The following is a 24,924-nucleotide window of genomic DNA, read 5'->3' as shown; positions in this document are numbered from 1 at the left end:
GAGCGGCAAGGGCCTCAGAGGAGCGCCGGACAGCACGCCGGCCCAGCTGGGTGGTGGAATCTCACCCTTCCCTCTGCCTGCGCCGCACCTGCCCCCACCTTCTCCCCAGACGCCTGCTAAGAAGGCCAGCCTGCGGCCACGCCCACCCCCCCAGGGGAAGGCCTCTTCCTCCTCTTTCCCGCAGCCCCTCCCCTCCCGGCGCCTCCTTGGGCATCTCCCGACCCCGTTTTGCCCTTCCGGGCAAGGCCCCTGGGTCTGCACTTGTCACCCAAACACTCCTGAGAGTTCTGAGTGCCCTGCTGTCCAGCCCCTTCGATAACTCTGTCTGGCGGCTCCAAGGAATGGCTGGGCCGTCGCGGCCGGAAGCAGCACCCTCTTCCCGGGGCTGGCGCCCCCCGGCCCGATGCCCCTCCCTGGGGACCCTTCCCTGTGTCCCGGTGACGCCTCTCCTCCCCCGGATCTCAGGTCGCACATCGCTGCCCTGTGCCCCCAGCTACACGTGTGTCCTGAGGGACCGTGGGGCTGACGGGTCTGGAGGGAGTGGGCGATGTGGTAGCACGAGGGCCGCTCAGGCTGAGTGCGTCTGGCCACTAACACCGTTGGAGGCACAAGGTGCGGCCCCTTGGGGGTGACCCAGGGCACGGGGGGCCTGAAACAGATGCAGGTGGTTTGGGGTCCATTTCAGTAGCTTCTGAAACTCTCACAGAAGGTCCCAAAGAACAGGGCCCCAGGATGAGCACAAAGGCTGGGGCAGCCCCAGGACAGAGCCGAGGGGCCCTGCTGCCGCTGGGCCCAGGAGGGAGGAGCAGCCCTGCCCCCGGCTCTGGGCATCGCCCCCAAGGCCTTGGATGTCCCACCTGAGCCCCGGGTCCTCGCTTCCCTGAGGCTTCGGCCATGCTGAATCACCTAACCACCTGATGGTTGAGGGTGGGGGCTTCGGGCCAGGAGGGGCTGGACTCTGAGGTCTCCACGACGGAGGACTGACAGAGACCCCTGACACAAGGCTGGGGGCTTCCCTGGGGGGCAGCCGGCACAGCACTGCCAGGGAGCCCAGGCTGCCCACGGCTCCACAGGGAGAGGACAGCGGGGCTCCGACTTCAGACCCTCCTGGGCCTCCTGCCCCTCGTGCCTCTTCTGTGGCCGATGTTAGCCTGTGTCTTTTTGGTGTAATAAACCATAACGTGGGTATGACGACTCTTGTGAGTTTGGGGGTTCTTCTAGAGAACGACTGAACCCCAGGGTGGTTTTGGGGACCACTTCCTAACTTCATACTTGGTTAACTACGTCAGGAGGAAGCTGGGGGTCCCAGATGCCCAGGCCTGCACGTGCCCACTGAGGTCTGGCCTGGCTGAGAGGTGGCTGCCGGGTCCGTGGTGGCCACACTGCCCGCAGCTGCTCACGGCGGAGCTAGGGCTGCCCGCTGACCTACCTTGCTGTTGGTGTCCAGAAGAGGAAGCTTCATGGAGGAGAGAATAAAGGGTTGCTTGACTTCCATCTGCGCAGCTGCAGGAAACAGAGAGATGGCTCAGGCCGCCCGCCACCACAAGGCCCAAGGCCACACGGCCGGGGTTCTGGCCTCAGTGTGGCCCTCCACGTGGCAGGAGGGGGGGGCGCATACGCACAGGCCCACCCATTTCTCTCCGGTGGGCGGGAGGGGGAAATGACCTTTTTCAGCAAATAACATTATTTCACCCAATTAAAAAGCTAGGAGGTTTGTAGTTTAGGGCAGCAGAGAAAGAGCGGGCTGAGCAGGTATCCCAGTTCAAGTGCAAGGGTCAGGGGGTCTCCCGGGGCTCGCTAGGCACCACCAGCCGCTGTCCCCTCTCCCCACTCCAACCTGCAGGCCCAGGTGGGCTCAGGCGTTCACTTTTCACACATTCCCAGGTGAGCTGGCGCTGAGGACCCCACTTTGAGAACCAGCTGTATAACCCTTCCTTTCCTGATATTTATTTATTTTAGTTATTTTCGGGGGTGGGGGGCCGCACCACGCCGCACGTGGGATCTTAGTTCCCGGACCACGGATCGAACCTGGACCCTCGGCAGTGAGAGTGCGGAGTCCTAACCGCTGGACCGCCAGGGAAGTCGCATTCTGACATTTAAATGGGGGTAAAAAGTGAATACCAAGAAGTGGTCATGAGATTAAAAAAAATAAAAACAAAGAGGGACCTCCTGGTGGACCAGTGGTTAGGACTCTGCGCTCTCACTGCCGAGGGCCCGGGTTTGATCCCTGGTTGGGAACTAAGATCCTGCAAGCCACGTGGTGTGGCCAAAAACAATTTTTTAAATGAAAACAGAGACTGGGAGCACGGTGATGGCGCTGTCATTCCAAGGACAGCCCCAGGGGAAGGGTGTGTCATGATCCCACCTCACGCAGGGAACTGGAGGCCTCACAGCCTGGAATGGCTGATTCCAGGTCTGGGGCAAGAAATATACACAACGAGCTTAGTTCATCATCAAAGAACTCGGAACTTGAAGAAGTCTCCCCACTCCCCGGAGATGACACAATTTGAGCTCCAATTATGGTAATAACTATAGATAACAAATAAGGACCTACTGTCTAGCACAGGGAACTCTACTCAGTGCTCTGTGGTGACCTAGATGGGAATATAATCTAAAAAACGGGATATACGGATACATGCGGCTGATTCACTTTGCTGTACAGCAGAATCTAAAATGACACTGTAAGTCAACTATACTCCAATAAAAGTTAATTAAAAATAATGGTGATAACTGCAATGAACTGAAATTTCTCCAATATGTTTGAATTCATGAGTCCCTTTGATATTTTTAAAGAGCAATGGTCACCTTTAGAAGATGATAGGGGACCAGTGTATTATCTTGAAAACTGACAAAACAAAGGAGCCAACAGCTGAGCCTGCAGTTCCTACGTGAGCCACACTTCTGCATGGCTGAGCGGCAGGTGAAGAGCGTCTCTTCATCACGGCACCCAGCGAATCGGCGCAGCACAAGCCGTGCCCCAGGCGGAGAGCGGCAGTGCTGCCAAGGCCGCCCGGTATACACTGTGCCCCCTACAGTCTTGCCAAAGGGACTCGACTGGAGTCTGAGTTCTTGCCAATTTGCAGGAAATCCGGACGGACGAGAAAACCTCAGTCTGCACCTCGAGAACACAGCCCACCAAGCTGACCGTGTGAAACTCCACAGGTCCAATGGCCTAGGCTCTTCCACGGATAAATTACAATGGAAAGAAAAGAGCACAGGAGACCTGCGGTTTAAAAGGGACCGAAATGTGGGGAGTGTTGTTTAGTGGGGACAGAGTTTCAGGTTTGCAGGATGAAAAGCGTCCTGGAGGCGGCTGCACAGCAAATGTGAATGTACTGAACGCTGCTGAGTGCACACCTACGATGAGCACGGAAAACTTTATGAATGTGTATTTTACCACAATTGTAAACACGCAAATGAAACCACCAAGGGCCAAGCCCCCCAAAAGGGCGAGATTTACATCTATCTATCTATCTATATATATATATAATTTTTTAAAATTTTACTTTTTTAATGAAGTAGAGTTTACTTACAGCATTGCTGGTGTTCAGCAAAGCGATCCAGTCATACATAAACGTATCCTTTTTTTTTTTCTTTGACTGCATTGCATTCGTTGCTGCGCGCAGGCTTTCTCTAGCTGTGGTGATCAGGGACTACCCTTCCCTGCGGTGCGCGGGTTTCTCATTGTGGTGGCTTCTCTTGTTGTGGAGCACGGGCTCTAGGTGTATGGGCTTAGTAGTTGTGGCTCGTGGATTCTAGAGCGCAGGCTCAGTAGTTGTGGCACACGGGCTCAGCTGCTCCACGGCATGTGGGATCTTCCCAGATCAGGGCTCGAACCCGTGTCCCCTGCATCGGCAGGCGGGTTCTTAAACACTGTGCCACCAGGGAAGCCCTATGTATCTATTCTTTTTCAGATTGTTCTCCATTATAGTTTATTACAAGATACTGAGTACGTTGTTTATCTATTTCATATATAGTAGTATCTGCTAATCCCAAACTCCTAATTTATCTCTTCCCCCCAGTTTTCCCCTTTGGTAACAATTTTCTGTCTGTATGTTTCTATTTTGTAAGTAAGTTCATTTCTGTCATATTTTAGATTCCGCATATAAGGGATATCACATGGTATTTGTCTTTGTCTGACTTACTTCACCTAGTATGACCATCTCCAGGTCCATCCATGTTGCTGCGATGGCAGCATTTCGTTCTTTTTGTGGCCGAGTAGCATTCCATTTTTTATATGTACAACATCTTTCTTTTGGCCACGCCGCGTGGCTTGCAGGATCTTAGTTCCCTGAGCAGGGACTGAACCCGGGGCCTGAGAAGTGAGAGCACCGAGTCCTAACCATATATACGTATATACACTTATGGCCAGAGAAAGAACTTAAAGGAAAAAGTGAAAGACAAGTGGATACGAAGTGACCCTGGAACATCATCGTGAGAGAAGAATTAACTAACAAAGGGGAGGCAAGCGAGGCTAAACTGCGTAAAAAACGTTCAGCACCGCTAATGACCACGGACAGCAGATCAGAGAGGAAGCGAAGGCCCGGCCGAGGCCCAGACGAGGCCCAGACGAGGCCCGCAGGCACCTGGGCTCCCGAGGGCGCTGTGGCTCAGGTGAGAGGCCTTGCTCTCTGTCCCAGCACCACCCTTCCCCAGCAGCCACCAGCCACGGGCTCCTGGGCTCACGGCAGGACCCGGCCCTGCCCGCCGAGTGCTGCCCCCTCACTCCCCAAACCCGAGAGCTGCCGAGTCCACAGGTGCCACCTGGTCCACATGCTCGTTCCATAGAGGGTCAGGCAGAGAACACTTGGGCTTCCAGGGCCACAAGCGGTCTCCGTCACATCTTCTTCTTCGTTTGCTTGTACAGCCCGTTGCCATGTGAAAACCACTCTCAGCTCAGGACTGTACAGAAGCAGGCTGCAGGCCTGGCGTGGCCCACGGCCATGGCCACTGTTTAGCAACCAAGCTCACCGGAAAAAACAGACTTAAGTGCGAAAACTGTTCAAGCCTATTGCTGATTAAATTAGCCTTAAAAGGGCTTCCCTGGTGGCGCAGTGGTTGGGAGTCCGCCTGCCGATGCAGGGGACACAGGTTCGTGCCCCGGTCTGGGAAGATCCCACATGCCGCAGAGCGGCTGGGGCCGTGAGCCATGGCCACTGAGCCTGCGCGTCCGGAGCCTGTGCTCCGCAACAGGAGAGGCCACAACAGTGAGAGGCCCACGTACCGCAAAAAAAAAAAAAAAATTAGCCTTAAAAGTAAGAAACCCGAATTCTTCCATCCAATTGTGAGGAAATCATCAGACACACGGAAATTGAGGGACTGTCTACAGAACCGGCCTCAACTCTTCTCAAAGGTCCACGTCTAAGACACAACTAGGTAACATGCCCGTGCACAGACCCCACGCTGAGGGGCAGCTGCGGCAGACAGCGGGACTGAGCCACCAGGCCGGCGGGCACGTGGCAGCTGCCGGGCCCCGGGTCAGGGGCCGTCAAGGGCAAAGGTCAGCGATGGACGCCTGCTGGGAGGAAGATGAGCGCTATTGCTGCAGCTGTTCAAAAAGTCTGGAATTTTGCAAACTAGCAAGTTGGGGAAAATATTTAAAGAATTCAAAGCAAGATGTTCCTTTTCACCTAAAAGCTGGACAACGTCTGCCTTTTCCATCTCTGCGCCACAAAGGGCACTTACCGGCCGAGTTGATGACGTGCTTCACGACCTGGAGGGTGCCCACACGGGTCCTCTCGTTGCTGGTGTCCAGCTTGGGCAGCAGGAAGGCCAGCAGGCGGTCAGGCGAGCAGCAGGCTGCAGGGCAAGCGCTCATCAGAGAACTGTTTGTAACGAGCTGTCCTCTGCTCCCTGCTGGCTGTCTGCACCTCCAAGACAAGCTAGGCCCGGCGGCCAGGGAGGCCGGACGCTCGGGGCTGCGGCCCAGCCAGGCCTTGGCTGTATGCTCCCCAGAGACACAGGCGGGCAGCACATGAGACAAAGGGTCCCCCCGCCCCCCAGAGCAGCCAGGCCGCCGGCCTCGTACCCAGCACCGTGAAGCAGCGCAGCACCTCCTTCTGGTTGCTCATCACCAGAGGGCTCGAGGACTCCACGGGCACGCAGATCTGCTCCGGGAACAGAGGGCACAGTCACAGGGGCCCAGCAAGGCCACGGGAGGGACAGGTCCCCTGACGATGCTGGGCCCAGGGGCAGGTCCCTCAGGCGCTCTCTCACCTGGGTGCAGGAGCCCCTCGCCTGTGGCCGGAAGCGCCCTGGGGACCTCAGCCCACACCTTCCAGTTGGCCCTCTCAAGGGAAAAGAGTCCTGGCTCCGTCTATACCCCACCCCTCCCACCACCAGCCAGGAAAACAAACTCCCAAGACACATTCCCTGATGAGAAAGGAGACACTTTCCCGCTTTCCTGGGCATGACATCCTGGGCTGGACACCGCGGACCTCTAGAATGCAGAAAGCACTGGAAACCAAAATACCTCGAGTCCATTTGTTCAAAATTGTAAAAGAAAAAGGAGCTGCACTAGTAAAAGTAAAAACAGAGGCTGTTGGCACATGTGTCTCTGGGCTCCACTGCACCTCAGCGGGTGACACTCACTGGGGGCTGAGCTCTGGGTGGCACCCCAGTCCCCACTCAACCCCTCAAGGTCACAACAAAGGACACCCACAGGGCCTCCGGGCACAGGGCTCTAAGGTGAGAAGTGACCAGCGGTGAGTGCAGGACCAGGTGAGTGCCAGGCGGCCGGGTTCTGCTCCAGGCCCCCAGGGTGCTGCTTGTCACTTCCACTGCAAAGACCGAACCTGGCCATAAAAGGCACCGCGGCTTCCTACCTGCTCCCGGGCTCGCTCAGCCGCTCAGGCAGCCCAGGAGCAGGGAGCTGGCTTGGAAGCAGAACCCCCGTCCCCCGGGGAGCCTTCAGAAGATGCGTGACCGTGACCACGCGGGAGCCTGAGCTGCTCAGGACTCCGCAGTGACTCGGAGAGAGTAAACCGCTGCTGTTTTCACGTGCTAAGTTTTGGAGTGATCGCTCAAAGGGCAATAGATAACTAGCGCAAATGGGTAGTCATCTGGAAAAAAGATAAAACTAGATTCTCACTCTCTCCCTAAAATAAACTCCAGACGGATTAGACAGTAAAAGTATAGGGGAGAATGAGAGAAGCTAAAAATTAATTGCAGAACTCGAAAGCCTTTTCCAAGTATAGCAAAAGCTGAACTGTAGCATAAAAGATGAGTAAATGATGGTGTGAAAACTAAATAATTTTGCATATGGCAAAAAACACCATAAACAGGGCTGCCCTGGGGGCGCGGGGGCTGCGGGCCCCCCTGCCGATGCAGGGGACGCGGGTTCGTGCCCCGGGCCGGGAGGATCCCACATGCCGCGGAGCGGCTGGGCCCGTGAGCCATGGCCGCTGAGCCTGCGCGTCCGGAGCCTGTGCTACGCAACGGGAGAGGCCACGGCAGTGAGAGGCCCCGTGTACCGCAAAACAAACAAACAAACAAAAAACCATAAACAGAGCCACAGATAACGGACAAAGTAGAAACATTTATACATACGTGATATGAGACTATAAATAACTGCTACAGATCAATATGAAAGAAACCTCTAAAAACCAACAGAAAAACAAAAGACGTGAACAGAAAGCTCTAAGAGAAGGAAATATCACATTTTTTCTGCCTTTTCAGCTTTCGTATATTTATCTTCCCCTCTAAGCCCCACCCCCACCCCACAGGTAACCATCGTTTGTTTTTATAATCCTACGCAAGCATTTTTATACTAAGTAGATGATATTGTGCTACATCTCTCACTTTTTTTCAGAGTTGTAAACTTTTTCTCCATAGAGGTCTTAGGCATTCTTCGTTAGGTGAATTCCCAGATGCTTTACGGTAAGTTTCTGTTGCTGTCGTAAATGGTCATTTTTTTGTGCTTAGTCACTACTGACGGAGAAGAACGCTCCTGGTTTTTACAGGAGCAACCCTGCTGGCAGCCTTGCCGAACTTACTTCTGGTATTTGTGAACCGACTCACTTCATATATGAGTGCATTTCTGGATGAATAAATCAACCATCCATAAAACAAACATCTACTGAGTGCTCACGGGTAACACACACCGGTGCTGGGACAGCAGGGAACGGAACAGAGCGAACCCTCCCCCTCAGGCCTGTGCCTTCTCGCTGGGGAGACCCGAGTGGCAACCCACCCGTCGCTAAGTGTATTAAGAGGAGCTCGGGACCTCGGGAAAGGCAAAGAGGGGACCGGGACGGAGGGTGGGTGGCCGGGAGAAGATGAACGGCAGGTCGGTCCTCACTCCCCCCATTTCTGTTCCTTTCCCCATTAACACTGAGAGTGGGGCTCCTTCCTACTCCTGACACTAGAGGAAACGTACCTGTCTCCCATTCACTATGATGTACGCGGAGAGTCTGGGTATTTAAACTTCATCAAGTTAGAGAAGTTCCTTTCTGATCCTGGTTGCTAAGAGCTTTAGCGACAAATAGGTGTTGAACTTTATCAGAAGCTTTTTCTGCATTGATTGATATCAGAGAACATTTTCGGGAATCTCGTTCCACGATGAGGTGAGCTGACTGGCCTCAGCGCGGTGCAGCCCCCCGGCTGGGCCCTGCACCCCTCGAGTGCTGGGAGCGCAGTGCTGGGGGCGCAGTGCTGAGGGAACGGTGGTGAGGGCGCAGTGCTGGGCGCGCAGTGCGGGGCAACTCCCTTCACTGAGCACACGATCCTCACATCTAGCCTCACAGTAGTAGACCTAGATTTTTCTGTGTGGTCCTGACTTGGATTTGGAATCCATCCATCAAAGAATCCATCAGGCAGCTCTGGATCCTTCTCTCATTTCCAAGCCCACCTGTGTATGGTGGAAATTAGCTGTCCCTCAAAAGTTTGGAAGAATGCAACCTTCAAACCACGTGGGTCCTGGGTTTGCTTTCAGAAAGGAAGGGCTTGGAATGTTGTTTCCATTTCTTTACTGGTTTAGTCAAGTTTTCTATTTCTTCTCTGCCAATTTTGACATTTTAAAGATTTTTCTAGGAATCTATCCACTTCATACCGTTTTTCAAGTTCATTACCATTGCTCACACACTAAAATTACTATTTAATCTCTCTACCACAGCCCGACCCCCGGCCCTCGCAGGGCGCCGTCGGTGTGTGGCAGGTGAGGGCTCAGGCCGGCGGGCCAGGCTGGCATCCCAGCAGGTGTGGGAGTGGAGCAGGCCCAGAGATGCCCCGGGAGCCGGGGAGCAAGGAAGTAAGTCCACTCTCCCTGCTCCTCTTTCTCACAGAGCCGCCTGCCCACGCTCTCTCTGGTTTTCCGGCCTTCTTCTCTCCCACTCAGAAAGTCCCCCGGACGCAACGTCCCCCCAGAGCTCCCCGTGACCTCCATGCCCCTCATCTGACCTGGGGGGGCAGGGTGTGCACGGCTGCGGAGCCTCCTCGAAGCCCTTTCTCCATCGGAGCCATCAAGACCCCTGGAGGGGGTCTCCACCTGAGCCCGGGCCCTCGGGACGCACAGCCAGTGCAGATGGCCCCAGAGCTGCCCCTGGCCTGCTGGCTGCCCGCTCCAGCCCCTGCACGGCGGGGCTGTGCTGTGTCGCGCGGCCCGAGCCCCAGCGCTGGGCAGACGGCGCTTCAGCCCCGCCTCCTGCTCCCTGACCCTCAGCAGGCACCTCCCAGCGTGCTCCCACCCCTCCCTGGGCCCCCAGCCCACCTGAGCGTGCAGGGCAGCCAGGAGTGAGTCAAGCTGGACGTCCAGCGTGCGGCTGCCCACACTCGCTGCCGCCTCGAGGATCTGGCCCAGGCTCTGCTCGAGGAGGGAGGAGAGGGGCCGTCAGGGCCTCCTCCTGGCCCAGCCCCACCCCTGCTGGCTGCGGGAGTCTCCCAGCCCTCCACCCCAGCGCTCGCTCGTGGGGAAGGGCCGGGAAGGGGGCGCGCGGCAAGGCCAGGTGGGCCTGGCTCCCGGCTCCTGTCCGCGCCCCCCACTGAGGCTGGCTGCCCCCAGGGCGTCCCCCCGACCCCGTGCCCCCTGCAGCTGAACTCCTGAACGCACCCTGGACACGTGGACAGTCTCGGCGTGCTTCTTGTAGAGGCCGAGGACTCCAGGCAGCAGCTTGGGGAGCTGCTCCTCCAGCTTCTCGCTGGGCAGCAGGTGGCTCATGGGCCCCAGGGCCTCCACCACAGCGAGCCGCAGCTGGGGGGACACAGGAACAGGTGCTCGCGTGCGGACCGGCCGGCAACGCCTGTCAGCCCGGGGCAGAGATGTGCAAAGAGCCCTTCCCCAAGGACCCCACAGCCGGACTCGGAGACCCGGGTTACCGCGAGCGGAGGTCCTAAAGGGGTGGAGGGAGTGGGCCTACAGGGAGAGGTCCAGCGCTGGGGCCCCAGAAAACTAGCCCTACTCTGTGAGGACCTGTGGGGCAGCGGAGGGAGGGGCACATGTAGACAGATCTCCCCCCCGACACCCGAGAACCCCAGAAGAGGCCCAGGTGACTGGAGCAGTACCTCCAGGCTGGGGGTGGGAGAGGAAAGCCAGCTAGGTGAGGCCACAAGTCCCTACGGGCCACACATACCTTGGCTTCCCGGCTCTGCAGCCAGTGGTGGAAGAGGATGTCGTAGGCGCTGAAGATGTCAGTGGCGAAGGCATCCTTCCTGACCGTGGGGTCGGGGGCCTGGTCCAGGTCGGCCAGGTACTCCAGGGTGCTCTCGCTAAAGCGCTGCAGAGCTGTGGCGACCCACGCGGTAAGCGGCGGCCGGCCCATGGCCACACAGCTTCCGCGCGATGCCTGCCCCTTCGACCATGCCATGCTGCCTGCGAGACACGCTCCAGAGCACCCGGCCAAGCTCGGGACCAAAGCGCTGTGCGGGCGTGAAGGGTCCCCCAACTCGCATGCTTCGCAGAAGCTTAGAACGTGACCTTTCTCGGAAATAGGGTCTTTGCAGATGCAATGAGTCAAGACGAGGTCACAGTGTGGGGGGGGCAACTCCAACAGGACTGTGTCCTCACAAGAAGAGAGACAGACACGCGGGGACAACGGAGGCAGAGCTGCACTGCTGCAGCCTCGAGCCAACGCGCCAGGATGCACGGGCACCTCCAGACACCAGGGGGCCTGGAAGGTTTCTCTCCAGAGCCGCAGAGGGCGCACGGCCCTGTCAACACCCTGCTCTCGGAATCCTGGCCTCCTGAGCCGTAGAGAACACATTTCTGTTGTTTTAACCCCCCCAATTTGTGGTCTTTCGTTGAGGTGGTCCAAGGAAACCAGTACAGGCACCAACCTCCCCAAAATGCCCCCAGGCCACCACGCCTGGCCCACTCCAGTCTGCTGTGCCCACCTCTCCCCTCACAGAGATGCGTGCCACACGCTTTCAAGGGCCGCTGTGCCGGGCAGGCGTGGGCCCCCCAGGACACGTGTAGGAAGAAGACCTGGGGGCACGGTGGCGGGGTGCCGAGGGTGGGGAGCGCTGGCCTGGGGGTCTGTGTCTGTGGAAGGGACTGTGCCGTGGACACCAGGCGGGTAAGCCTGGGGACTCGCTTTGCTGCAGACCTGCGAGTGGTCAGCAGGACCTGGACCCTGGGTCAGGGGAGACGATGGGGCCACGAAGGAGAGTCGGAGGCCAGGCCTTGGCCACGGGGCCTGGGCAGTGGAGGGGGAGATGAGGATGCAATGGCCCGGAGAGGCGGCGGCTCCCGGCCGGGCCTCCCGAGGGCAGAGCCCGGCGCCCAGGCAGGGGCTGCAGCAGCTGCCCCGGGGGTCTTTACTTGCCCCAGCTCACAACTCAAAGCTGGCCCACTTGTAAGGCTAATTTCTTAGCCTGGGCTTTGCAGCCCAGCAGAAAGACTAACCCTAACCCTCCATCTACAGGAGGGCAGCCATGTTCACACGTGCTCAAGACAGAACATAAAGAAATTCTGAAAGAAAACTACCTCCTGGGGGAAGGTTTCTGTGTCATGGGCAGCCCTTCCACTGAGGATGGGCCCCTGGAGGGTCTGGCGAGGTGGGCTCTGGTCCCCTCCCTGCCACACGGCTGCTAAAACCGGGGCTGCAGGTGCCCCGAGAACCCTCAGCTCCTCTCTCAACCCCCCACTCCTCCACGGCCCCTTCGTCCCCCCACTCTTTTGCCTCCTTGAGCTGTTCAGTCAGGCTGTTGGTCAAACTGATCAGGGATCCTAGGTATTTTGCGTGGGAAGGTCTTTCAGGGTAACAGGCTACCATATGGCCAGAAGCAGAAACCCACCCCCGCACCTGTTACTAGGCTTGAGTGTTTCATCAGGTACACACACAGGCATAAAGTAAAGGGCACTTCTCACACACCCTCCGCCAGCCCAATCTCCCTTGCTCCAGAAGCAAACACGGGGTTTGATCTATCTCTCGATAAATAACGTGTCCACGATGTTCCTCACCTACTCCCCGCAAGGACAGGGCCAGTCCTTCCCGTCCATCCCTCCAGACCCACGCTGCCAGAGCCCACGCACTCCGTCCATGAGCAGCTTTGTTTCCCAGAGTAACCGACCACTGCGGTTTGAGTCTCCTTGGCTCTCCAGGCACGAGTCACCAAGGCGACCTCCACATCTCTTGCCGCACACCCTGGGGCTCCCTCGGCCCCATGTGGGACCGCACCCTTCCTGATCGTGGCTTCTCCACAAGAGCCTTTACCTCCTGCTCAAGTAGCATCTGGGCAGGGCTCTGATTCTCAGAGGGTGCCTTCCACTGGAGCTTTCTGGCGCTCTCGCTTGAGCGAGAGAAGGCAAGGCCACCCTATTTCCTCAGCCTCCCCTTGGACCATCCCTGCCCACCCCCCTGCAAAATCTTCCTGGTGCGGTGCCTGGAGGGCCTCTCCATCAGGAACAGCTCCTGCTGCAGGGCAGGTTCAGGGATTACTGCACGACTCCCCCACTCCACTCTCTCCGTTCATTCTTTCCAGGTTGTCTTATTCGAATGCTGGCTTCATGGCCTAGCTTGCTAATTCTTTTCTCTCCTATTTTCCATATATTTGCATTTTTGCTCTACTTTCTGGAGGATTTCCTCAACTTTCTGTTCCATTTCTGCCTTCCATTTTCATCATGTTTTTAATTCCCAAAAGCTTAATTTTATTCTCCGAATGTAGCTTCTTCACGGCCACACGCTCTTGTTTCCTGAACGCATCTTCTCTTAGCTCCCGGAGGACATTAACCACAGATTTCCTTTCCTGCCTGTCTTCTCCTCCCTGAACCGTCTGCTTTCCCCAAGTCTCGGTTTCTGCTTATTTTGCGGCCACCTTTCCTATCAGAGACTTTCCTCGTGGGCAGTGATTTTTGGCCGCTACTGGTGCTGGACAGTGTGGCCAGGCCAGCCGTGTACCCTGCTGTCTGGGGCATGTCAACACGGTCTCTGGGTCTCCCTGCCCACTCTTCCCCTGCCTGGCCACAGCGTACTGCAAACTGGACGAGAAGCTTCAAGTGTGCACGTGCTCCTGTTCTCGGCCCAGCGCCGCTGCCCACTTGTGCCGCCTTCCGGCAGTGGACACAGACATCTGCCCAGAACCAGAGGCTGTCTGGAAGGACAGGAGGCCCCAGCCCTCTCGTGGCCCACCCAGGCCGCTGACGGGCTGTTGTGGACCCTCCTGGCCCGACTGAGGCCCCTCCAGCAGGCAGGACCACTCTTCCCTCCAACTGCAGACCCGACCCTGAACGTTCTGTCTGCGGTGAGGGGCGCACACCTCAGCAGGAGGGCAGCCTGCGGGCAGGTCTCTTGGCCCACGCACTTGCTTCATACACGACACACCAACAGGTGGGAACTGCAGGGGCCTTTGGCCCGTGAAGGGCTGGGACCAGAGCGCCTGAGAAGCGCGAGTCAGCTCTCTGTGCAGGGCCCTGCACCTCCCGGAGCGAGGCCAGTGCCTCCCAGAGGAGCTGCCTGGGGCCGGTACCTAAGCCCTCGGCTCCGACACGGGCTCTGTCCTAGGCTGGTCTTCTCCCCATGTGCGGCGCACCTGAGGTACAGCCCCAGCCCCTCAGCTCTGCCTCGGCCCCTTCTGTGTCCTGCTCCTGCATTCCCAGCTCAGCGGTGATTCCCACCCAGCTGATCGGGGATCCTGTCACAATTTCCCTCTTCAGCCAAAACTAGGCCAAGGAGGGTTTCTGCCCTTCAGCCCAAGCAGCCTGCCAATCACACACAGTCGGGAGCCTGCAAGAGGCACCAAAGAGACCGTGGCAGGGAATAGAGAGAATGCGGAACGCGGGGGAATGTGAGGAGGGCTGGCAGGGGCTGGAGCCCCTCCTAGGGGAACCCTGAACCCAAAGCCACTGTGAACAGGGAGGCCTGGGGCCCAAAGCTCTAGGCCCTGGCTAGGAAAGTCCCCAGGTGTGTGCAAGATACGCAGCTTCCCTAGGAACCCTCCCCAAACACCGATCCTCCGGCTACCAGCCCCCAACCCCAGCCCTGAGCCCTGCCCAGCGCGGCCACGGCCTCATCACATGCTCCCTAGCTGGCAGCCTGGGGGGGAAGCCCAGCACCTGCTAACAGGCTGGGCTGCGGCTTAAAAAGGGTCCAGTCCTCATGCGGGCCTAGATGCTCCCTCCCTCCCCTCAGTACCGGCCGGCAGTCTCCCTGAGACTGGTGGGGACACTAGGGACACCAGGAAGCTGAAGGACAAGGGCAGTGTGGTGGCTGCTAGAAGAGGTCCAGGCCCCCTCAGCCCCCGGGTCTCAGGACCCTCTGCTTCCCTCCCACACGAGTGCCCTCCCCTCCCCCAAGAGTCATGCCGCGAGGCACCGTCCCCTGCCCAGGCACGCGGAGGGCCGCACACAGAAGGTGGGAGAGTGAATACCCCATCCCAAGATGCCCAGGGAATGGTCACGCTCCCAGCACGGGGCAGGGAGAGAAATGGGAAGCAGCTGCAGCTTTGGGTAAGTCTCTTCCCGCCCCACATCAAGCGTCCAGGGCTCAGGGACTGCAGTGTGAAGTCCTGGGCAGGGGGGGCCCCAGCAGGAGAGAAAAGCAGTCAGACGGCAGAGGCCAGGTCTCTATCTGCAGCAGTGCCCACCCAGCCCGCGCCTGCAGTCACCCTTCCTCTAAATGTCCCGCCCTCCTCCTGCAGCCTAGAGGACCCACAACCCCACAAAGGGGCACCGGAGACAAAAGGTCCAGGAGTGGACAGGCTGCACCCAGCCCCTGCCCCGCAGAGGCTCACCCGCCCCGCAGAGACCCACCCGCCCTCAGAGGCCCACCTGCCCGCGGAGGTCCACCTGCCCGCAGAGACCCACCTGCCCGCGGAGGCCCACCTGCCCTTGGAGGCCCACCTGCCCGCGGAGGCCCACCTGCCCGCGGAGGCCCACCTGCCCTCGGAGGCCCACCTGCCCGCGGAGGCCCACCTGCCCGCGGAGGCCCACCTGCCCTCGGAGGCCCACCTGCCCGCGGAGGCCCACCTGCCCGCGGAGGCCCACCTGCCCTCGGAGGCCCACCTGCCCGCGGAGGCCCACCTGCCCGCGGAGGCCCACCCACCCGCAGAGGCCCCGTCTTACCACAGCAGAACACCACCCTCATCGAGTCGGGCTTGGCTGCACTCAGCATGGGCAGCATGGTGCTCAAGATGGACGTGAGGAAGGGCACCATGCCGAACACTGCAAGAGGGGTACGTCACGGGGGCCCCACTGCCATCCCCACCCAGCCTGTCCTTCCCTCGGGCCCTGTGCCCCAGGGGAGGCAGAGGGCACCCCAGCCACACGCCTTGAGCTCCTTCTGCACAGCCTGGGGCTCACGGTGGAGCTGCTGGGACCGAGGCCGGCGGGCTCTCAGAGGTCTTCACGACCGCTCAGAACACGGGTCGAAGGGGCTGGGCCGCCACCTACCATTTGAAACTGAGAGGTTGGCGAGCGTCTGCACGACAAAATGGTGCGGCAGGACCCCGGGCTGGAACTTGCTCAGTATCTCCTCCATCACGCTGCTGATGAAACGCTTTCCCAAAGCCACCAGGACGTTGCTGGCGGCCTGCTGCCAGTCACAAACCAGTTCCTACCCCCCCCAAAAGACCTGAAGTGGCACCCAGACCGAAGGAGGCAGACCTCGCCCTGAAACCGCCCAGGAAGCGAAACGAGACGCTCTGCCCTCCGTCACGCCAGGGGACACGCTGCTGCTGCTGGGAGCAGGGCTCCCTGCTGAGCCCAGCACCTCCACACACCGGGCACCACCGCCCCTGCGTGTGCTCTGAGGGTTCGGGGAGTTTGCTCTCAGCACCTCCACACACCAGGCACCACCACCCCTGCGTGTGCCCTGAGGGTTCGGGGAGTTTGCTCTCAGCACCTCCACACACCAGGCACCACCGCCCCCGCGTGTGCCCTGAGGGTTCGGGAAGTTTGCTCTCTGCGCCAGTTCCCATTGTGGGGTGACCCTCCCCATCCCAGGAGGGCAGTCAGGGCACAGGACCCAGGGGCCAAGCCGAGGCAGCCGGACACAAACCCACACCCTTAAGGCACTTGGGAGGAAAGGCCTCAGAAGGCAGCTTCCCTCCCAAGCCAGGACCTGGTCAGCCCCACGGACCTTCACTTTGGTCATCTCGCTGGAGGCCAGGAGGATGCTGGCCCTGGCCAAGCCCTTGTCCAGCTCGCCGACGTGACTGCTCACGACCGTCTCCATGACCCTCAGGATCATTGTCCGGTACGGATGCGCCAGCTGAGGAGAGAACCATGGAGGGAGGGCCAGAACCTGCTTGTCTCTCACGGCTCCTCTCTGAGCTTAAGAAAGAGCCCTGGTCTCCTGACGGCGTCGCTCTGGGTGGCCCGCCTCCTGGGGAGCTCTCCATATGTCCTGGTGCAGCCCTCTCCTCAGCCATGTCCCTGCAGCGCCCCCGTCCAGCACGCATCATCCTCGCCTTCACTGAGGACACGCAGACCACAGCGGAGGCCGTGACAGGTGGAGGGCATGTCACGGTGATGACAGAAAACCCCGCGACATGAGCAGAGCCCAGCCAAGGGAAGGGCTTCATCCTGCGGGAGTCCCGGGCGTCACGGAGACCGGCGGTGAGGACAGAAAATAGGGAGCCAGGAAAGACCAAGACCCGCTGCTCCCTGAGGACCCTCCCCCCTCCCCCCGGGAATGCAGCGTCCAGACAGGGGGTGCAGACCAGGGGGCACAACCTCAGTGCAGCTGGAGTGCCCAGGCCACGTGACGGGAGCAAAGAGGGCAAGAAAGGGTGCGACTCAGGCTGGCTGCACTCTGCAGAGCTGCTCAGGCCTGAGAAAAGGTGCTCGTGACCCTCGGGCCCCCTGCCAACGACGTCCCCACCACGCTCCCTCCTGCAGAGGCTGCTAGCAGCCCTCACGGGGGTGGCCCACACTACCCGGTCACTCAGCCCTGCACGCGAGAGGGGAGGGCAGGAACCCCTCTATTTCAAGTAGAAACGTACAGCTTATACCTGGGGAAAGTACCAATGTCCTACTGATGGGGTCGTTCACAGCTGCTGGGTGTTTTTTAAATTTATTTATTTATCTTTGGCTGCGTTGGGTCTTCGTTGCTGCGCGCGGGCTTTCTCTAGTTGCGGTGAGCGGGGCCTCCTCTTTGTTGCGGTGCGCGGGCTTCTCACTGCGGTGGCTTCTCTTGTTGCAGAGCATGGGCTCTAGGCACGCGGGCTTCAGTAGTTGTGGCACACGGGCTTCAGCAGTTGTGGCTCGCGGGCTCTAGAGCGCAGGCTCAGCAGTTGTGGCGCATGGGCTTAGGTGCTCCGCGGCATGTGGGATCTTCCCGGACCAGGGCTCGAACCTGTGTCCCCTGCATCGGCAGGCGGATTCTCAACCACCGTGCCACCAGGGAAGCCCTACTGGTTTGTTTTGTTCTGTTTGTCGCTTTTTTAAATTGTGTTAAACACACATGACAAAGTTACCACGTCGGCCATTCTCAAGCATGCAGTGCGGTGGGATTAACTACATTCAGCTGGTGGTGTGGCCGTCAGTGCCACCCCTCCCCATAGCTCTTCCCATCTTATAAAACTGGAGCCCTGTCTCTCCATTCCCATCCCCTCAGCCCCTGCCACCCACCTTTCTACTTTCTGTATCTGAATTTGACTATTCTAGACACTTCATAGAAGTAGAAGTATACAGTATTTGTCCTTTAGTGACTGGCTTATTTCACTGAGCAAAATGTCCTCAAGGAGGTTCATTCAGGGGCTTCCCTGGTGGCGCAGTGGTTGGGAATCCGCCTGCCAATGCAGGGGACACGGGTTCAAGCCCTGGTCCGGGAAGATCCCACATGCCTCGGAGCACTTAAGCCCGTGTGCCATAACTACTGAGTCTGTGCTCTAGAGCCCTCAAGCCACAACTACTGAAGCCCGTGCGCCTAGAGCCCAGGCTCCGCAACAAGAGAAGCCACCGCAATGGGAAGCCTGCGCACAGCAACGAAGACCCAATGTAGCCAAAAACAATAAATAAAAATAAATTTATTTTTTAAAAGTCCTATGTATCCCTAGATAAAAATATTTTTTTTAAAAAAATTGGTTCATCCATGTTGTAGCATGTGTGAGAATTCCCTTTTTTTTTTTTTGCACCACCACGGCTTGTGGGATCTTAGTTCCCCAACCAGGGATTGAACCTGGGCCCTTAGCAGTGACAGGGCTGAGTCCTAACCACAGGACCGCCAGGGAGTTTCCAGAATTCACTTCCTTTTTAAGGCTGAATATTCCGTTGTGTGGATGGACCACATCTGGCTTATCCATCATCCACTGATGGGCACTTGGGTTGCCTCCACCTTTTGACTAATGTGATTAATGCTGCTATGAACAAAGGTGTGCATATATCTCTTTGAGACTCTGCTTTTGAGACTCTGCTTTCCACTTTCCAGAAGTGGAACTGCTGGGTCATATGGTAATTCTATTTTTATTTTTTGAGGAACCTCCATAATGTTTTCCATAGCCACTGCACCATTTAACACTCCCACCACCACTGCACAAGGTTTCCCATTTCTCCACATTTTCACCAACACTTGTTATTTTCTCTTTTTTTGATAGTATCCATTGCAATGGATGTGAGGTGGTATTTCACTGTAGTTTTGATTTGCATTTCCCTAATGATTAGGGATGCTGACCATCTTTTCATGTTCTTAGTGGCCATTTGTATATCTTTTTTGGAGAAATGTCTATTCAAGTCCTTTGCCTATTTTTGAATTGAATAGTTTGGTATTTTGTTGCTCAGTTTTCAGAGTTCTCTATATATCCTGGATATTAATTCCTTATTGGATATATGATTTGCAAACGTTTTCTCCCATGCTGTGGGTTGCCTGTCCCTTTGGTGTCATGTCCAAGAAATCATTGCCAAGTCCAACGTCCAGGAGCTTCTGTCCTATGTTTTCTTCTAAGAGTTTTACAGTTTTAGGTTTTACGTTTAGGTCTTTGACCCCTTGAGTTAATTTTTGTGTATGATGTGAGGTAGCGGTCCAACTTCATTCTTTTGCAAATGCATATCCAGTTTTCCCAGTATCACTTGTTGAAAAGACTATCCTTTCCGCATTCAATTATCTTGGCACCCCTGTTGAAAAGCATTTGACCGTATATGAGAGAGTTTATTTCTAGGCTCTATTCTACTCCATTGGTCTATGTGTCTGTCTATGCCAGTGCCACACTGGCTTGATTACTGTAGCTTTTCTAGTCAATTTTGGAATCAGGAATTGGGAGGCCTTCAGCTTTGTCCTTCTTCTTTAGGAATGTTCTGGCTATTCAGGATCCCTCGAGATTCCCTATGAATTTTAGGATGGGTTCTTCTACTTCTACAAAGTTGCAACAGCTGCTTATTTTTTAAGATTTTATTCCCACTTTACGTTGCTCTTGAGAGTTCAATGAGCAGAACAGTAACCACGTCAAAGGAAGATGTGCAGCACTCCCTCTGAGGGAGGGGGTTTCGCCCAGGCCCTCATGCAGGATTATGTAGCCACAGCCCCATCAGGTAGCACACTGGGAATGGAACGGGGTTGGGGGGTGGGGGGATGGGGCAGCTCTCTGATGATACCTGCCCTTGGCAGGTGTGTGTGAGATTTCCGGCTCAACCATTCTGATGTGTTGGTGGGTGGCCAATGAGCCCATCACCCCTGCTGCCCTTCCCCCACCCCCAGAACTGACTGAGTCCACTAAATGGACGAACTGGATGACTAGGCTACCTGCGGGCAGGATGACGTTAGGAGGCAGGGCCTTTGGGATATGATTAGGCCACGAGGGTGGAGCCCTCATGAATGGAATTTGTGCCCCTATAAAAGAGACCCCAGAGAGCTCCCTCACCCCTTTTGCCAGGTGAGGACAAAGGGAGGACACATCCATCTATAAACCAAGAAGCAAGCGCTCACCAGGCACCAAATCTGCCAGCACCTTGATCTTAAGACCTCCAGCCTCCAGAATTGTGGGAGACACAAGTCTGTTGTCTAAGAGCCGCCCAGTCTGTGGCATTTTGTCATAGGAGCCAGAGCGGGCTAAGACAACTATTTCTGCCTCTCTTCCCCAAATCACTTCCCTGCCCACTGGCCTGACAGCCCTTGCGAAGGAGCCTGCTTGCCCCTGTGTTCACCTTTCCTATGCTGAGACTTGGCCAACAGGAAGGAGACTGGATCTGTCTAAAACTGTGCGGCCCACCACCGTCCAGGAACACAGACCAGGACCGGCTGGAGGAGCAGCGAACACGCCCCAGCGCCCCAGGCACACTGAAGCCTCGAGAAGCTGATATCTACAAAGTATCGCATGCATCTCAAAATGCTGCACTGACCTACGATGACCAGATAGTGCTGGACACCTTTCTTCTGCTATCCCACGTCTTTTTGGAGAGAGAATCAAGGGGATTCGAAATGTACATGCTAAGATGCAGCCCAATGACGTCCGGTTGTGAAGAGACACGAGTGAGTGGCCCAGAGCTGCTAGCAGCAGGGTATGGATGAGGCAGGTGGTGGCGGCTGCGGGGGGAGAGGCGCTGGGAAGGGATCCACTGCAAGGGACAGGGCTTCCAACTCCAGACACGCTTACTGTAAAGGGCCACTGTGAAGGAAGCTGGTTTTTAAAGTTGGTTGAAGAAACTAAAAAGGCTAGAAAAGGGGTAAAATCATAAATGAGCCAGAAACTGACAAGTTTGAAGCACACTTAAACCCTGCCATGAACCGTGAACTAACAAAGGCTTCTTAGCCACCGTTAGTACTCCTAGGCCATCTCCTCGGATAGCCAGGGCGGTCCTCATCTTTGTCTAACAATCAGACGCTGAATTCAGCAGGTCACGATGATGGAGCCTTTCGGCCACGAAGACAAGGGCCCTGACGCCCAGCGTGCACGCACCGTGAAGCTCCGTGAGCCGAGGAGCCTGGGTAGACACACACGCGCCCAAGCGCGAGGGTGCCCTTCCCGTCCTATGTACCCCCAGTCTCAACAGCAGTCCACGAACACGTAAAAGGCCCAGAACAGCTAGGACAGCGGGGCGGGGGCAGGGGACCCTCCCCACGAGGAGAGGCCATCAAGCCACAGCACAAGCCGCTCAGCAGGACTCGGCTCTTTCCCCCAGGAGACGGCAGTTGACAGATGAGAGAGAAATAACTTATATCGTATAGGGATCCTCTTTTACTGAGCAAATGGCAAAAGCAAAAAGAAAAATGGTCTTTTGAGACCGAAAGTCGAACTCCCAGGAATGAGCCTAAAACACGCACTGGGGAAAACTGAAACAATTTCCCACCACAAGGAGCTGAGAGCATCACAGAACCGTGGAGCCGAGACCCGGGAGAGGGGGAGCTGGCAGAGCCCCTTCTGAGCAATCTCTGCAGAGACCAGTCGGCGCGCCCACCCAGCCACAGCCCCTCTCCGAGGCCCGTCCATGTGTTCCCGTTACCGCGGTGGACGCGAGCTGCCCTTTCTCATCGGCGAGGACGGCTGTCCAGGCTCCAGCGGGTCAGCGAAAGGGGATGGCGGCACTGGGCCTGCGAGCGAGCGGCTGGACGCTGCAGTGCTCACCACCCGGTCCCTCCACGACAGGACCAACCCACAGGCCATGAGGCAAAGAGGGTCATCTATGCTGGACTTGCCCGCCTCGAGGGGGCTTGGACTTGCAGGTACGATTTTCTACCCACAGCAGCACGGCTCTGCACTCCGGACCCAGCCAGCCGGCAGCCCCTGGCGCAGACCCCGCCCCGCAGGCCCCGCCCGGCAGGAGCAGCAATACCTTCTCGTGCAGCCGCAGGTGCTCCTCGCAGGCGCGGAGAGCCTCCTCAGGCTGTGACTCTCCGAGGGTGCACAGGGCGCCACACACCTGCTCCTGCACCTGAGGGTCCTTGTCGGTGACAGCGTCCAGCAGAATGGTGAACAGCCCTGCCATGACAAAGCCCAGTGGCGTAGTCAGGCCCAGCCCCGACCCCACCATCGCTACGCTCAGCCTCTGAGGACTCGGCCCCACAGCTGGAGGAGACCGCCGCGCCCGCCTGGCCGCTTTGCAGCCTCCACTGCGCTGGCCGGGATCTCTGGGACCCACTGGCCGCCTGCTCTGAGGTCACTCCAGCCACCTGTACCCCGACCTTCCAGCCCAGGCCACGTCTGCTCCATGTCTCCGGCCCCGCTGGATCCGAGCTCCTATAAAAGGCAGGCGGTGCAGACTCAGGGCCCCTTCGGAAGCTGCCCCAGGTGGCCCTCTGGCCCACGCTCTGCCCTGTGCTTGCCAGGCGGCACCCCAGTCCCACCAGCTGCTTTCGCAGACTCCTCACCCTGGGGACTCCCCACACTCAGATCCAGGCCTCCGCCCCACGGACAGGACCCCCCATCCTCAGTGCCCTGAGAGCTCCGGGCGTGTGCCCGCCAGCGGTTCGCAGACCCTCACCCTGGGGATGGAACCTCTGGGGCAGGAACACCATTCCCAGCCTCTGCCCCGCCCTGGGCCATGCCCTCAGCAAACAGCTGGCCCTGGCTGCAAGCAGAGCGGCCAGCCAGAGTGGATGCCAGCCCTGGGGCTTTTGTAAGAAGGGATGAAGGCTCAGGGACCCTCCCACATGGAGCAAGAAGCCCCCTGTGCCAGGCAAACGCCGTCCCCCACGCCAGACTGCGCCTGTGGCCAAATCTGGACCTCTGCGTCAGCATCTGCAGAGACGAGAGCTTTGTTTTCTTTTTTTTTCTAACGGAAACTTAGAGAAAATGTGTTCGTGCAAGCGCCATTCCTTCCAAGCACGTTTACTCAATGCCACGGGCTCCTCTGTGTCCCAGACTCAGAAACCGGCAGGCATGACATGGAGACCTGCCAAGAGCCCCACACACTCACTCTTCACGTATGACTCGCTCATTGCTGTGGCCGTGGCTTCCTCTCGCCCGGTGTGAACATGGACAGCTGTCTTAACCTGGAGCAACAAGACGTGCAACATTTAAGTCATAAGCCTCCTCAGTTTTTGAGCAGTTACTGTGTTTGTGTAAAACACAAGGTTTAAACAATTTCGCCCTGGGGGAACTGTCTTTGCCACAGTTTGGCTAAAAGGCGTGCGGAGGACGGGAGGCACCGTCCCCGCAATGGTCACCGGCTCTCCTCCACCCCAGCGGCTGTCAGCCCCGCCGATGCGTGGCCGGCCCACTAGGGCTGGTCCTGATTGGCCCACGGTGGCCTGGACAAGCGTGTTACCACCTCCAGCTACAGCATCTCCCTTCACTCTGTGCGCATCAGCTCTGGTGTTCCTGGCCGTCTGTGCGGAGCAGGGACACCCTCCCTGAGAGCCAAGAGCAACTGCCTTGGTGGCTGCGGGGCCGGGACTCCCCATGCCTGAGATCCCAGCGCAATGTTAAATGAGCCTCCTGCTGGCTGAGAGACTGGGCGGGCAGCACAGGGATCTGGTGGGCTCCCTGGTGCCTGAAACCAACCATCCAAACAGCACACGGGATCCAAACACCACACGCCTCGAAGCGCCACTTGCAACAGATGGACCCAAAGGATAAAGCCCATGAAATACGCAAGCGGCTCCCCGCTTCACCACGCGGTCACATGCTCTGCCCTATGGCACTCTCTCTGAGGGCTTTGCCCTATGGCACTCTTTCCGAGGGCCTGTACAGTGCCGCTTTCCCACGCTAGTGTCCTCGATTTGCTGGTCACCACCCTTCATTCCCCAGTCACCACCTATTCAGAAAAGGCTGAAGGTGGAGGCAGCAAAGGAGAGACGCCTGGCCTTGCTCCTGAGCATGGAGGATGTGCTCATTTGGTTGCGGCCACACGGGAAGGGGGCAGTGAGAAGTCACCTAATGCGGGGACAGGGTTGGGGGTGGAATTAAAAATAAGTGAGAGGGCTTCCCTGGTGGCGCAGTGGTTGAGAGTCCGCCTGCCAATGCAGGGGACACGGGTTCGATCCCTGGTCCGGGAAGATCCCACATGCCGCAGAGCAACTAAGCCCGTGCGCCATAACTACTGAGCCTGTGCGCCTAGAGCCCGTGAGCCACAACTACTGAGCCTGCATGCTGCAACTACTGAGCCTGCGCACCTAGAGCCCGTGCTCCACAAGGAGAGAAGCCACTGCAATGAGAAGCCCGTGCACCGCAATGAAGAGTAGCCCCGGCTCTCTGCAACTAGAGAAATCCCGTGCACAGCAACGAAGACCCAACGCAATCAATAATTAATTAATTTTTTAAAAAATAAGTGAGAATTCTAGATCAAGAAGGCACACTGGTCCTAAGCATTCACCCATCCCACAAAAACCTCAGTGAAATGACAGAAAAGATGCATGTTTTAAAAGAACAAACCCACAAGAGCACTAGAAAACAAGAAAAGATAAAATTAGCAGACCAGAAGCTTCCAGGAATCCCAGGCAGACAGAAAGCAGGTGGAGAGGACTGGTTTGAAGCTGGTGGCATCAGCAAGGTGTTTCCCTTTTCTGGAAAGATCTGAAAATAACAAGGAAAACAAGAAATAAAAACACATATTCCACTGGCAGCACAGCAAGAAGGTGGCAGAAAACACCCCCCCCCCCCCAAAACAGGGAAGGGGGAGGA

At 57.5% G+C, this 24,924-nt stretch overlaps 1 protein-coding gene across 1 annotated transcript in view; it reads right to left on the bottom strand.

Annotated features, from left to right (window-relative positions):
- The window catches only part of MROH1 (maestro heat like repeat family member 1), a 55,528-nt gene extending 30,675 nt beyond the window's left edge, over window positions 1-24,853 (bottom strand). The window contains exons 1-12 of the mRNA XM_024741031.1: window positions 24,719-24,853; window positions 23,219-23,294; window positions 22,136-22,281; window positions 16,509-16,640; window positions 15,821-15,983; window positions 15,494-15,592; window positions 10,566-10,717; window positions 10,046-10,186; window positions 9,707-9,799; window positions 6,029-6,107; window positions 5,686-5,799; window positions 1,430-1,503 (exon numbers count right to left, since the gene is read on the bottom strand). Coding sequence (XP_024596799.1) covers window positions 1,430-1,503; window positions 5,686-5,799; window positions 6,029-6,107; window positions 9,707-9,799; window positions 10,046-10,186; window positions 10,566-10,717; window positions 15,494-15,592; window positions 15,821-15,983; window positions 16,509-16,640; window positions 22,136-22,281; window positions 23,219-23,294; window positions 24,719-24,853 — 1,404 coding nt within the window. The remainder of the gene's footprint in view (window positions 1-1,429; window positions 1,504-5,685; window positions 5,800-6,028; window positions 6,108-9,706; window positions 9,800-10,045; window positions 10,187-10,565; window positions 10,718-15,493; window positions 15,593-15,820; window positions 15,984-16,508; window positions 16,641-22,135; window positions 22,282-23,218; window positions 23,295-24,718) is intronic.
- Window positions 24,854-24,924: the final 71 nt, after the last annotated feature.

Source organism: Neophocaena asiaeorientalis, unplaced genomic scaffold (genome assembly GCF_003031525.2).
Source record: "Neophocaena asiaeorientalis asiaeorientalis breed wild unplaced genomic scaffold, Neophocaena_asiaeorientalis_V1.1 scaffold177, whole genome shotgun sequence".
NCBI classification, from domain to species: domain Eukaryota; kingdom Metazoa; phylum Chordata; class Mammalia; order Artiodactyla; family Phocoenidae; genus Neophocaena; species Neophocaena asiaeorientalis.
The sequence above is the reverse complement of the archived record's forward strand: the minus strand, read 5'-3'. Positions and strand labels throughout refer to the sequence as shown.